The following is a 12,523-nucleotide window of genomic DNA, read 5'->3' as shown; positions in this document are numbered from 1 at the left end:
CTTGCTTGGTTGAGTTTGCTATGGGACAGTGGCTGGCAGTGAAGCAGTAGCTGGCAGGACAGGCACTGGAGGCGATGTGGCAGTTAGCCGAAACTGACAACAACATAGCAGCTGGGCAATCAGGTGATGCTGCCTCCTCAGGGCCAAATACTGGAGAAGTAGATGGGGGCTTCTCTGGACTGAGGACTGGAAACACTGGAATGGAGATGCGGGCTGAGTGGCCTCCACTGGAGACCAATTCTTCCCCTTTCCCTGAAGACTAAATTCTAGTGGGACTCCATTGCCTGCTCTGGTGTTTGGGGCCCCTGACCTCTCAGCCATGTGTGATAAGTAACCCGTCCATGAAATAAACCAACACAAAAGCCTTGTCACCCTGCCTTCTGCTCTCCGTGTTGCTTTCACTTTCACACAAGTAACCCAAGTATTTCTTGAAAGTTCTCTGAAAGTATAACACACAGGAAAATATGATTGCAATGATGTCTTTTGAGAAGGGAGAGGTCTGTTTGTTTTTCAGATTTATTTTACTACTAACTTTGGTTACAGGCGGGTTCTGTTCTAAAGACCCACACCTATTTTTGCTATGAAATGCCTAACCTGTGAAAAATCGTATTGGCATTTAGATAAATGTTATGGCAGGGCTTGACAAAGGAAGGACAATCCACTTAGTAGCTCTGAACAAAAAGGGTTTTATCACACAGAACAAAAGATAAAGGGAGAAGCAGAAAACAAACTGACTGCGAGGGGTCAAAGACAAAACAGGTAAAGTACAATAACTAAGGCAGGGAGCAAGAAAGGAAACTGAAAGTACAGAACATCCCAGATATTCCTGCAGGGCTGCTTTTATGGGGGTTCGGTTTTCTCAATCCTAATTTCATCAGGCTTCATCAGCGACTGCTATCGTCATGGAACAAGAAAAATCAGAGAGCATCAGAATGCACTGCTGACGTCCTCTTTGCTGATATACATGAAAACAGTGCAGCTATTTTCCAAGAGCTGTTAAATTAATAACTCACATGTGTGTAAATATGCCTATAATACACCTTTATATGATCCCATATTGAGTACATACTGATGTTGTAATGTGTATATCAATGTGTACTTTCAAATAAAGCCTTAAAAAGTCGTAAACCAAGAATACCTTAATACAGTCTTTCTTTAATGACAAATCTTCAATAATAGACTTAGACAGAGGGTGCTGGGAGAGTGAACCTGGACTGAGCAGCGGTGGTGAAACTGCTGGAACATATGAAGATGGACAGGAGTGATGGGAGTAAGGACCAGAGACACATGAGGGCTCCGTAAACAGCCTATGCGCTCAGGTAAGGTTGCTGGAAATGGGGCCGAGAGTCGCTGACGAGGACCATACCCTCGATAACCTCTGCGGGACATGGAGAGATGATGGAGGTGTCCTGGTCCCTGGCGACCTCTGTGAGAATGGGAGAATGGAGACTGGGGCAGGAACCAGCAGCCTGGCAATCATGGACATTGAACTGGAGCAAGAGTGAACAGGGTTGGACACTGAGGAAATGCCCACTGGATCTTACTCCAGATCCTCTAGCGGGGGGATCCACTGGGTCTTGCCTGGTTGAGTTTGCTATGGGACAGTGGCTGGCAGTGAAGCAGTAGCTGGCAGGACAGACACTGGAGGCGATGTGGCAGTTAGCCGACACTTACAGCAACATAGCAGCTGGGCAATCAGGTGATGCTGCCTCCTCAGGGCCAAATACTGGAGAAGTAGATGGGGGCTTCTCTGGGCTGAGGACTGGAAACACTGGAATGGAGATGCGGGCTGAGTGGCCTCCACTGGAGACCAATTCTGCCCCTTTCCCTGAAGACTAAATACTAGTGGGACTCCATTGCCTGCTCTGGTGTTTGGGGCCCCTGACCTCTCAGCCATTTGTGATAAGTAACCCGTCCATTAAATAAACCAACACAAAAGCCTTGTCACCCTGCCTTCTGCTCTCCGTGTTGCTTTCACTTTCCCACAAGTAACCCAAGTATTTCTTGAAAGTTCTCTGAAAGTATAACACACAGGAAAATATGATTGCGACGATGTCTTTTGAGAAGGGAGAGGTCTGTTTGTTTTTCAGATTTATTTTACTACTAACTTTGGTTACAGGCGGGTTCTGTTCTAAAGACCCACACCTATTTTTGCTATGAAATGCCTAACCTGTGAAAAATCGTATTGGCATTTAGATAAATGTTACGGCAGGGCTTGACAAAGGAAGGACAATCCACTTAGTAGCTCTGAACAAAAAGGGTTTTATCACACAGAACAAAAGAGATAAAGGGAGAAGCAGAAAACTAACTGACTGCGAGGGGTCAAAGACAAAACAGGTAAAGTACAATAACTAAGGCAGGGAGCAAGAAAGGAAACTGAAAGTACAGAACATCCCAGATATTCCTGCAGGGCTGCTTTTATGGGGGTTCGGTTTTCTCAATCCTAATTTCATCAGGCTTCATCAGCGACTGCTGTCGTCATGGAACAAGAAAAATCAGAGAACATCAGAATGCACTGCTGACGTCCTCTTTGCTGATATACATGAAAACAGTGGAGCTATTTTCCAAGAGCTGTTAAATTATTAACTCACATGTGTGTAAATATGCCTATAATACACCTTTATATGATCCCATATTGAGTACATACTGATGTTGTAATGTGTATATCAATGTGTACTTTCAAATAAAGCCTTAAAAAGTTGTAAATCAAGAATACCTTAATACAGTCTTTCTTTAATGACAAATCTTCATTAATAGACTTAGACGGAGGGTGCAGGGAGAGTGAACCTGGACTGAGCAGCGGTGGTGAAACTGCTGGAACATGTGAAGATGGACAGGAGTGATGGGAGTAAGGACCAGAGACACATGAGGGCTCCGTAAACAGCCTGTGCGCTCAGGTAAGGTTGCTGGAAATGGGGCCGAGAGTCGCTGACGAGGACCATACCCTCAATAACCTCTGCGGGACATGGAGAGATGATGGAGGTGTCCTTGTCCCTGGTGACCTCTGTGAGAATGGGAGAATGGAGACTGGGGCAGGAACCAGCAGCCTGGCAATCATGGACATTGAACTGGAGCAAGAGTGACCAGGGTCAGACACTGAGGAAATGCCCACTGGATCTTACTCCAGATCCTCTAGCGGGGGGATCCACTGGGTCTTGCTCGGGTGAGTTTGCTGAAGAGCCTGTGAGATGGGTGGCAGCAGGCAATAGCCACTGATGAAGCGACCAAAGGAAAGGCAGCCGCTGGCAAGGCTGGTGTAGGCGAGACAGCTGCTACGGAGGTGGGCACCGGTGAGGCAGTGACTAGCAAGGTGGGTGCAGCCAAGGCAGCTGCTGGGGTTTGAACTGACTGTGTCTGGATCTCTGGACTCGGATGAGAGCCCCCCCCCCCCTGCCCTGGGCCTTGAACACAAAACTTTGGCATTATAAGCATTTTAGAGACTCTGGTTTTGGGAAAAACATTATTCTGTTTATACTTGACATCAGTTCAACATGCCACCATGTTGCTTGATAGGTTCCCCAGCACTACAATAATCATGAGTGTAGGTGCTGATAAGTTGTGAATTTTTTGCCAGCGTTAAGTTAACCTATCCAAGGCACGGGTGAGCAAAGGGCCGGTGTGTATGCAGGTTTTTGGGGTAACCCTTAAGTCAGCTGTTCATCAAACCCAGGTGTGAGGACTCTTCAGCCAATCAGTCCTCTAATTAGTCATCTAATTAGGGAGTTGTACTGAAACCCACATACATAGTGGCCCTTTCTGGATAAGATTGCTCTTCCCTGATCTATAATGTCAACTTTGAATGAGTATCATTGTACTATTTTGTTTTTAGATTTTGAATTTATTTAAAGCCAGGAAGGAATATTGTAGCTCTGTAATAAAAAAATCTTTGCTAATTATATTCTCTCATTTGGGTAAATAATACGTAAATACTGCATCTGTCAACGTGATTCATGAAGTAATAACAGGTCATGACTTTAAAATTAACGTGCCACATTAATGCGATAAATTTCTTAGCTCTGCTTTGAAATGACATTCAGTGGCATTTCTTCAAACTATTTCAAAAACCACTGGCCTATATAATGAACTGCTTGTAAATATTAACTCATTTTCCCTGTGACTTCATACTGAATTGGGAGTTTTATGAAGGAAGGATAGGCTATTCTGACTCCCTGTGGTGTCTAATGTATTCTTAAGTGTCAAATTATGGTGTCTTAAGAGTCAAAATAATGAGATTTAGATTTAGGTGAGTAACATGACTCCAAAAAAGACGAACATGACAATACATTTGTGAATTACAATTAATCTGACATTCTGTTCTCAGTAAAACGAAGAAAGTCACCTTCATAATGTTTATTAAAGGTAATACAGCATAAAGATCAAAGCAAATGAATGAAATAACAGCCTTCATATTGAATGCAAACCACATGCTGCCCTGCTTTGTGCCCTTAGCTGACTGGGATAGACTGCAGGCCCCACTACCCTGTGCAGGAGGACCAATCACGCTCTGACGTACAGAATACATGGAATATGTAGTCCGAGAATTAAACTGTACATTTTAGGGTGTCTTAAATGATACAGTCATATGATTCCTTCATGGTAGGTAAGACTCGCTGTTATTCTTTATTCACCATAAAAGAATACCAAGGCTTTTGTTTGTTGTACAACATTGTAAGGACCCTTTAAAGACACTGTCAGTCTCATCTGCACAAATGGGAAAATGCATGTTTATTTGCACAAAACACATCAATTTTGTGCAACTTTGTATGCATTATGAACTTTCTGCTTTAGATTCCCTTTAAAGGCACAGTTGAGATCACTCTTTTCTGCCATCTGTCTGTAATGTTTCTCTTCCTCATTCTTATCCCGCCAGAAATTCTTAACTTTATCCAAAATCTCCTTCCTCTTAATCTCTGCCATCTTCTCCCTGATCTTGGCCTCTGCCTCCTCATACATCTCCTGCGTGTAGAAGCCTCCCCCATTCATGGCCATCATGCCATCAATAATGTCCAGCAGTTCCTTCACTTGGGCCCTGTTGGACATGTCCCTGTTGTTGAAGACGTGGCACCTGCCTCCACACTTTCTGATCACATCTTTCAGAGTAGGGTGGGCATTGTTGACAAAGTTCTGAATGGTTTCGTCTTCAAGATCATCTCCACGAGTGAACAGGATGATCATAAACTTGCTTGCTTCTTCACCAAAGATCTCCTGCAGAGCTTCGACACACATCTTCTCCTCATTTGTGAATCTGGTCAGCTGCATCACCACCAGGAAAGCATGTGGCCCTGGACAGGAGAACTTAATACATTTCATTATCTCCTCCTGTATCTGCTCATTGGGCTTCTCCGTGTCAAACAGACCTGGGGTGTCCACCACAGCTACCAGTTTGTTGTCTTCCATTGTCCATTTCTTTACAGTGTCTGTGGTAACAGAGGTGGAGCTGAGACATGAGTCTAACTCTTCCCTCCCCAGTATGGTGTTTCCCACAGCACTCTTTCCTACTCCAGTTTTACCCAACAGGACAATCCGGAGTTCTTCATTGTATTCATATCCTACAAGAAACAAAAACCAGCACAGATCAATTGCAAGTTATTAGAAATAGAAATTTCTGCTGAAACATTAAGTAACACACATAGCAAATGAATCTATTCACTAGTGGCAGGGTGAGCAGATCATGTTACAGTATTATAATAGTGAATTTTTCCAAAGAAGAGACCAAATGTGTTTTTAAATGACAGTAACATTTTAGCGATGAGCTAATTTAAAGTTACTTGTTTCATAATTTAACCCTAAAAACACTGGTGCTACTGGCTCCTCTGCCTTTATAGATCAGCCACCTCTGCTTGACAATGACGAAGGTCATTCACAGCAAAATGATTTACTACTTACTGAACAAATGAGAAACTCAGTTTATTATAATTAAAACTATAAACTGAAGATATAGTAAGAAATATAAAAACAAACCTTCCTCTGCTGAAAGACTCATTCTCGTTGATCTGTAACTGATGCGAGATCCGGCCTATCAGGAAGTCTTTGTGTGTCCTACATATGTTTCATTCCTCATGAAATCCCTCCCAGATGCTGGGATTGTTTCAGTCTCAGAAGCTCCTCCCACACACTGACATTCTCTACAGTAGGGATCACAGAGCGATCGGTAAAACATGTCAGATGGGGGTGAAGCTGGCAGTTAAATGTAATCAGTGGACCAGATTTAATGAGTCTTAGGTGTGATCTGAATGTCAAGGTAATAAGTATCAAAGAAACAGCCATTAACCTACTGTTCTTTTACTGGTGTACATTAAATTATTGTGCACTAACCTCACAACGCTGATCTCTCTTTAATGTGGAATGCTGTCAGTTTTAGTACCAATATTTACCAATACTTAGAGACAAGTCCAAATATACTCATATTTGGAAAATTACAGACCTACTGTCATTGAGAAACTAATGCGATTTCATGTATGAGCTCACAGATCGCATGGTGGGATTGAATCTTTTGCACACAAACAGTAAGTTTTGTTGTAATCTAAGGGTATCAAAGGAATTTTGGGCGCAAGTGTATAAAGGCTAATTAAGCTCTGTCAAATAGGTCTTAGATCCACCCAAACATTTTGCTGAAGGTTCAGCATGTTAGTTCATCCAGTGGTGGATCTACCTGTACTTACTGTTCTTAATTCTCTTGTATTTTGTACTGTGGAGGACTGAACACTAAAATAAAGACATTGACAGCAAGGTTACACTAACAAATATATTCTTTCTGCCCTCATCCATCTAATGTATACCTCTGGGCATCAGGGTCTATAGAGTATGTAAAGTTATTAGTTTGTCAGTGATATTTAAAAATACTGAAAGATGTCATAAGAAGGAGGTGAAAAAGTTATTAAATAGTTTGTTGCAGTTTGAATGTTACAACTGAAAACCTGAAAAGTGAAAACTCAGGTATATAGTAGCTCACTTCAAGAAGTGACACTTGTACATGTGTTTGGAGCTGAATAAGTGTTAAGGATAGTGTCAGTTTAGTGATCCGTGTCGTCCCTTTTGTACTGCATTTTACAGCAAGGATGTGGTTTTATGGAATTTAGTGCTGAATTGTCACACCCAAACGGAGTCTGTAAACACTCCAATTTATTAGACAAACCGATTAATGTGTGTCAAGGAAAAGCATATTTTATTGTAAGTACATCAACCTTAAAACCCACTTACAAAAATATATTAAAAGTAAGAGTAGAAAATACAGCAATAAGCATATAAATACACAAAAGCACTGATTAACATACAGTATAACAGTATAGCATGGAAACATGAAATCCTGGTAATCCTGCAAATGCTTTATATATGAATTTAAATTGCATATTATAAAATAACTATAAATGAAAATGAAACCTCTCATGAAGTCACCACAGTATTTGCGGCAACCATGCAAGACAAATACATATTTTTTGACTTCATTACTAACTCACCCCCTTATGGCTAATGATAACCTCATTGACTTTTAACTAATTTAATTGAAGAATTAAGTGAGCTGATGGTGAAATTTAAAAAATGCATGGATTGGTGGAGGTGCCCCTGAGGAGAGATTTGGGACCTGAAGCGATGTTCATCTCGCCATCCTACAAGGCATCAGTAACTTTATTTTTTTACAATCCTGAAAGCCTTGAAAACCTTCATCTTCAGGTTCTCTGTGAAACTCATCTGGAAATCAGACTCCTCTGCCTCTCTTCGCGCTTCCCTCAGCTTCTGCTCGTATTCCATCCTGATAACACCCAACCGTTTTTCAATCTCCATGTCCAGTGCTTCTCTCAGCTTTTCTGCAAGATCTTCTGCTCTTTCTAATCGTTCTTTCTGTAGTTTTTCTCGGTGGAGTCTTTTCTTCTCTATGGCTGCTTTCTTGATCTCCTCCTCCTTCTCCCTGATCTTTGCCTCTGCCTCCTTGTACATCTCCTGGGTGTAAAAGCTGTCTCCATTCACGGCCATCATCTTGTCAATCATGTCCAGCAGTTCTTTCACTTGATCCCTGTTGGATAGTTTCTTGTTGTTAAAGACACAGTATCTGCTTCCACACTTCCTGATCACCTCCTTCAGGTCTGGGTGAGCATGCCTGATAAAGTCACGAATGGTCTGCTTTTGGAGGTCATCTCCACGAGTGAACAGGATGATCATAAATTTATTCGCTTCTTCACCAAAGATCTCCTGCAGAGCTTCGACACACATCTTCTCCTCATTTGTGAATCTGTTCAGCTGCATCACCAAGAGAAAAGCATGCGGCCCTGGACAGGAGACCTGGATACATTTCACTATCTCTTTCAGTATTTCATTGTTGGGCTGCTCAGTGTCAAACAGACCTGGGGTGTCGATAACGGAAATGGGTCTATCACATACTATGGCATCTTCCTTTCGACATTGGCTGGTGACTGAAGCACTTCTGAGAGCAGATTCAAACTGTTTCCTGCCCAGGATGGTGTTTCCAACTGCACTTTTCCCCACTCCTGTTTTACCCAGCAGGACAATCCTCATCTGGGGACAGCCAAAGGGGTTTTGAGGTCCTTCTTCTCCGTACGTTTCACCTCCAGCTGTGAGTAAGAATACTTAGATGTTAAGGTTTATTGATACTTAAAAGCACAGTGAAGTTCAAAGCCATGTAAACATCTAAGCACAGCAAACTTCACCCATCAGTATGCGATGCGAATATTCAGTCAAAAGTATTAGGTTGTGCTCAGTTTTATTGATACTGAATATCATGGTTACAAACATTATTTCACACTTTCTGAACATAATCTAACAAAAATAAGAAAATCCAGCATTCAAAAGTCTGATTATATGGTCTACACTGTGAATGGATACAATTACTCCAGAACAATCAAGGCACGTTGAAGACAATATGCCAACCCACCTTTGCTTATCGTCAGAGCCATTTCCCCCTGAAGACAGCTCATAGTCTGCGGCAGGAGAGGTCTGCCAGGCCTTACAAAGACATTTTCATATACCATCTAAGAGAAACTCCCACTCAATGCTCCCTCCCACAGACTTCGCTCTGACTTCGTTCGATAGTACCAAAGGCACCTCCTCCAGGTGATATCTCTGTTGGTATGAACACGGCAGAATTTTTCGTATCCTGTCCCAGAAATGCAACAGACAATCAAAGTCTTGTTCCATTTGTGAATCTTTCAAAACAAAGAAAATGTCATATTTGTGTAACACATGAATCATAATTCACGTTTGCCTCATGCGTTTCTTTGCATATTCAGTTAAATGTACGTAGTTTTGGAATATTTAAACTGTTTTATACAAAAGTGTATATACATTATTCATAATCTAAAGGTGAAGTCAAAGCTGAACTACAGTAATGTTTCACTGCAAACAAAACACAATATCAATATATCTGAAAAGTATGAAGAATATGAACAGTATGTGAAGAGTCTGTCCAAATACAGACTGCAGTGTATTCAATGCTGGAATTTTAAAATGTTGGTGTACTTAACACGTACATTCATGCATCTTAAAACATGTTTTGTACTTGTTTGCTTTGGTAGCGTGCTCAGCTAACCAGTTAGTCTGGTCCTGATGTTGTGCAAGAAGTGAGTCTGTAAAATAACATGTACCTCGTATATCCTAATAGGGGAATTCAGTAGCCGCTTATGAACACCACCCAATGGCGATGCATATGTTTATGCCTAATTTGTTAACTATTATTATTACATTTTCTGAATTTCATGACGAGGCGGCAGATAATCTCCCTAACAGATAATCTCCCTATTATCCTTATACTTCCACACCACTTCCAACTAACTGGCAGAAAATCTGTTGGCAGAAAGCAAGATTTCAGTAAGTGAATGAAACAGGTAAACAGATCTGGTGGGAGGGAAATGGGGAGGGAAGGTCTTCTGTTAGGTGGCAGGTGTTACAGGCACCACGCTCTGCCCTCTTGTCCTCGGCCACTTTTCATTATCAGACCAACTGGTGTATCGGCCTTTTAATCCGAGCAAAAGCTGAGGAGAGACTGAGTCCGGGGTCAGTTTTGTGTGCACTTCACGGGACCATATTTATACAAGCTATAATGTTCCAAAAAAATAATCAGAAATGAGACTGTTATGTAAATTACACAAATCTTTCAACAAAACGAAAATTATTTCAAAACGATCAAAAAACCCATTTGAAATCCATACAGTTACTTTAAGGTCCTTTAACCCTTTTTTTGACCATTCACCTTCAGGCTTCCACTGTAACACTGAAACCCAAATCTGAACAGTACAGGCTGAAGCGCATGGGTCACCCTAGGTGAGCTTCACTCCACTCGCATCACTACAGCAATGCACAGCGACATTATCACATGACGATTATATGCGATTAACTGCCAAGGTACGGCTACCCTGCAGAGCAGCAGTGTGATGCACGTCGCCTGAGACGAAGGGGAATTGGCGGCTGTTCTGTGTCAGCACCGCAAAGTGTGAGAGCACTTTCAACCAATTAACTCCGACGTCGGCCGTCTAGGCGACTGCCTAAGCTGCCTAATGAGCCGACTTTGAAAGCGAAAACAACTTTAAATCTCACTGCTTCCTTTATTTGGATACAGAGTAATGCTGAGGCGTGCTGAGGGTATTTGTGTGCCGAGTAATGTGAAGTACCTCCCATCCAATGCTCACCACCTTATGGCTAATGATAACCTCATTGACTTTTAATTAATTTAATTAGAATTAAGTAAATTATGTGAGCTGATGGTGAAATTTGAAAAATGCATGGATTTTTGTTTTTAGCTTTTTAATCCGAGCCAAAGCTGAGGAGAGACTGAGTCCGGGGTCAGTTTTGTGTACACTTCACGGGACCATATTTATACAAACTTCTTTGTTTTATTGTTCAAAAAATAATCAGAAATGAGACTGTTATGTAAATTAGACAGACAAAACAAAATGAAAATGATTTCAAAACGACAAAAAAATTTGAAATCCATACAGTTATGGAGCTTATGCTTCTTCAACTTCAAACCTGCAGCGATTCACTGCTTCCTTTATTTGGATACAGAGTAATGCTGAGGCGTGCTGAGGGTATTTGTGTGCCGAGTAATGTGAAGTACCTCCCATCCAATGCTCCCGCCCTCACTTAAAATACACCAAACGCACTGTCTCTCAGGGAGACATTAGCGGAAAGTTCAGGCTTGTTGCCGGTGCACAAACAGGAATGACTAAGGCTGATAGTAAGTATTCAACTCTTGTTAAAAAAAATGAGCCTTTGAAAAGCAGGACTATGTCGTGTCATTATTTCATTTGCTGAACAGCTTGTTCTACCTAGAAAATCTCTGTTGTATGTTTTTCCTATGACTCAATTAATGATCAAGTTATGTAACTTTTAAACATTTTTCCAACTTAGATATTTATGCTTTTGGACAGCAAAAAAATTTTAATCATGTTTTAAAATTTAAATCACTTATAATCTGTATTTCACATGAGAAACTGCCTGCTTATAAAAACACTTAATGGAAATATAACTTGAACAAACAAAGCAAAGATGTGCTCATTTAATGTGATTATTGTGCAGCAAGCAATAACATATAAATATATGCCCACTAGGGGTCAGTGTTACCAGCTTATCATTCATAACTAAAACATTCACTTGCGTGAAAGAAAACATTTCTGCTAAAACATCCTTATGTAACCAAGAGGAAATAAAACTGATTTTAGGGTGTTTCTTTTTTTTTACTGGAAATCAGGAATTTTTGGTTACAAACTTTATTTCCTTTAGCTGTCACACTGGTGCTTCTGGGCAGGAGAGGCTCAGGGAAGAGCTGCTCTGGAAACACCATACTGGGCAGAAAAGGGTTCCAGTCCGTCCTCAGCAGCAAACCAGTGACCACAGAGTGTAAAAAGCAGACTGAGTCCATTCAGGGGAGACAGGTCACTGTCATCGACACACCAGATTTCTTCGATGACTCTCTCCCTCATCCTAAGTATCACATTAACAGATGTAGTTCCTTGGCAGAAGGTCCCTGTGTTTATCTTCTGGTGTTACAGCTCGGTCGCTTCACAGAGGGAGAGAAGAAGATAGTGGAGCAGACTGAACGTATGTTTGGCCCAGACGTCACACGACGCATGATAATTCTGTTCAGTTATGGTGACGATCTGGAGGACATCACCATTCAGGACTTCCTGAAGAATGCTCAGACAGAACTCAAAGCCCTAGTGGAGAAATGTGGGAACAGGTACCATGTCTTCAACAACAGGGACACCAGCAATAACAGGCAGGTGGCTGAGCTTCTGAACATGGTGGATGTTATGCTGGACAGAGATAAAGGGGGCCCAGTTACCCAGACACCACAGCTAAGTGTAAAGAGCACCAGGTATGTGGAGAAGCTGGAGGCGCACGATAGGAGCAACGACTCAGCAGTTCGGAGAATCGAGATACAAGTGAATGATTCTACGCATCGTTTCAAAAGGAAGCTGGGAATGACAGAAGATGACAATGGCAGCTTTGAAAAGCAGGATACTATTGGTAGAGTTGCCGGACCACCTACCCTCCCCCCCCCCCCCCCCACCCT

General features: G+C 41.8%; 2 protein-coding genes across 2 annotated transcripts in view; one reads left to right on the top strand and one right to left on the bottom strand.

Annotated features, from left to right (window-relative positions):
* The window catches only part of LOC125748855 (GTPase IMAP family member 8-like), a 56,922-nt gene that overhangs the window by 17,978 nt on the left and 26,421 nt on the right, over positions 1-12,523 (top strand). Inside the window, exon 4 of the mRNA XM_049025514.1 lies at positions 12,274-12,477. Within this exon, the coding sequence (XP_048881471.1) occupies positions 12,274-12,477 (204 nt within the window). The remainder of the gene's footprint in view (positions 1-12,273; positions 12,478-12,523) is intronic.
* LOC125749659 (GTPase IMAP family member 7-like) lies at positions 7,143-8,963 on the bottom strand. Its single transcript, XM_049027127.1, has 2 exons — positions 8,888-8,963; positions 7,143-8,567 (listed from the first exon to the last, which is right to left on the bottom strand). Exons 1-2 carry the CDS (start codon positions 8,928-8,930, stop codon positions 7,627-7,629), a joined length of 984 nt encoding a protein of 327 aa, XP_048883084.1. The 5' UTR covers positions 8,931-8,963; the 3' UTR covers positions 7,143-7,626.

Source organism: Brienomyrus brachyistius, chromosome 9, assembly GCF_023856365.1.
Source record: "Brienomyrus brachyistius isolate T26 chromosome 9, BBRACH_0.4, whole genome shotgun sequence".
In the NCBI taxonomy this organism is placed as follows: domain Eukaryota; kingdom Metazoa; phylum Chordata; class Actinopteri; order Osteoglossiformes; family Mormyridae; genus Brienomyrus; species Brienomyrus brachyistius.
This window is presented reverse-complemented; position numbering and strand designations above follow the sequence as displayed.

What these genes read in the sequence shown, in the direction of transcription:
- LOC125749659 (XM_049027127.1), bottom strand. Translation starts at nt 8,930, where the DNA reads ATGAGCTGTCTTCAGGGGGAAATGGCTCTGACGATAAGCAAAG. An exon ending in GGCTCTGACGATAAGCAAAG is followed by an intron (nt 8,568 to 8,887) that starts GTGGGTTGGCAT and finishes TCTTACTCACAG; the next exon opens with CTGGAGGTGAAACGTACGGA.